We start from the raw sequence: 856 nt of genomic DNA on the forward strand, positions 1-856 counted from the left end.
GCACTTGGAGTAAGTGTAGTGGTTTAAGATATATGGGAAATTAATGAATTTTATTACTAACAATTTGGTTACTGAAACTTGTAGGTTGAAGAACAAGAAATCAAGCGAAAAGAGAAGGAGCTGATGGCAACCATCCGTCTCCCAGCTGAAGCAGAAAGCTATCGTGTTGAAACCATCGCTCAGGGTCGTCGTACTCAGGTTAGATTTTTTGTATTGGAGTCTCAGTGCGAAGAATTTTCAATTATGGAAGAAATTATAAATATGTCTTCTAATATGTCAATGTGATAATGTATCAGTATTTCATCCTCCAGAGCTTAATTTTCAGTTTGCAAAATTTATTTCACTATACAACAGACAGTGGAAGCTGCCAGAGCTGAAGCCGAACGTATTAAGCGCATTGGAGAAGCGGAGGCTTATGCTGCTGAAGCTGTGGGTAAGGCAGAAGCAGAGAGTATGAAGTTGAAGGCAGTAGCCTTCAAGCAGTATGGTGATGCAGCTATTACAGCTATGGTGCTTGAGAGCCTGCCACAGGTGAGAATCTTAGTTTTCTTATCGAGAGAGAAAAAAAAATCTCCACAGCTGCTTTCATGAGAATGTTTTTTGTAAAGATAACAAATCATTTGATGAAAACCTTCTTCTTCAGATTGCTGCTGAAGTTGCTGCTCCTCTAGCCAAGACTGAGGAGATCGTGATGGTTGGTGGAGGAGACACAGTGAGCAATGCCATCAACAAGATGTGCAGTGAATTGCCACCTGCTGTCCATGCTCTGACTGGTGTTGATCTTACAAAGGTAAGCAGGGGACTGGGCTGTTTACTGTTAGGTTTCTGCATTTCTTATTAATGGGAATGAAAATGA

General features: G+C 40.9%; 1 protein-coding gene across 1 annotated transcript in view; it reads left to right on the forward strand.

The window, feature by feature from the left end:
* Positions 1-84: 84 nt before the first annotated feature.
* Positions 85-856, forward strand: part of LOC119581934 (flotillin-2-like) — a gene marked incomplete at its 5' end in the record, with an annotated part of 2,960 nt that continues 2,188 nt past the window's right edge. Inside the window, 3 exon segments of the mRNA XM_037930106.1 lie at positions 85-198; positions 355-531; positions 644-790. Coding sequence (XP_037786034.1) covers positions 85-198; positions 355-531; positions 644-790 — 438 coding nt within the window.

This window comes from Penaeus monodon, chromosome 15, assembly GCF_015228065.2.
Source record: "Penaeus monodon isolate SGIC_2016 chromosome 15, NSTDA_Pmon_1, whole genome shotgun sequence".
Lineage (NCBI taxonomy): Eukaryota > Metazoa > Arthropoda > Malacostraca > Decapoda > Penaeidae > Penaeus > Penaeus monodon.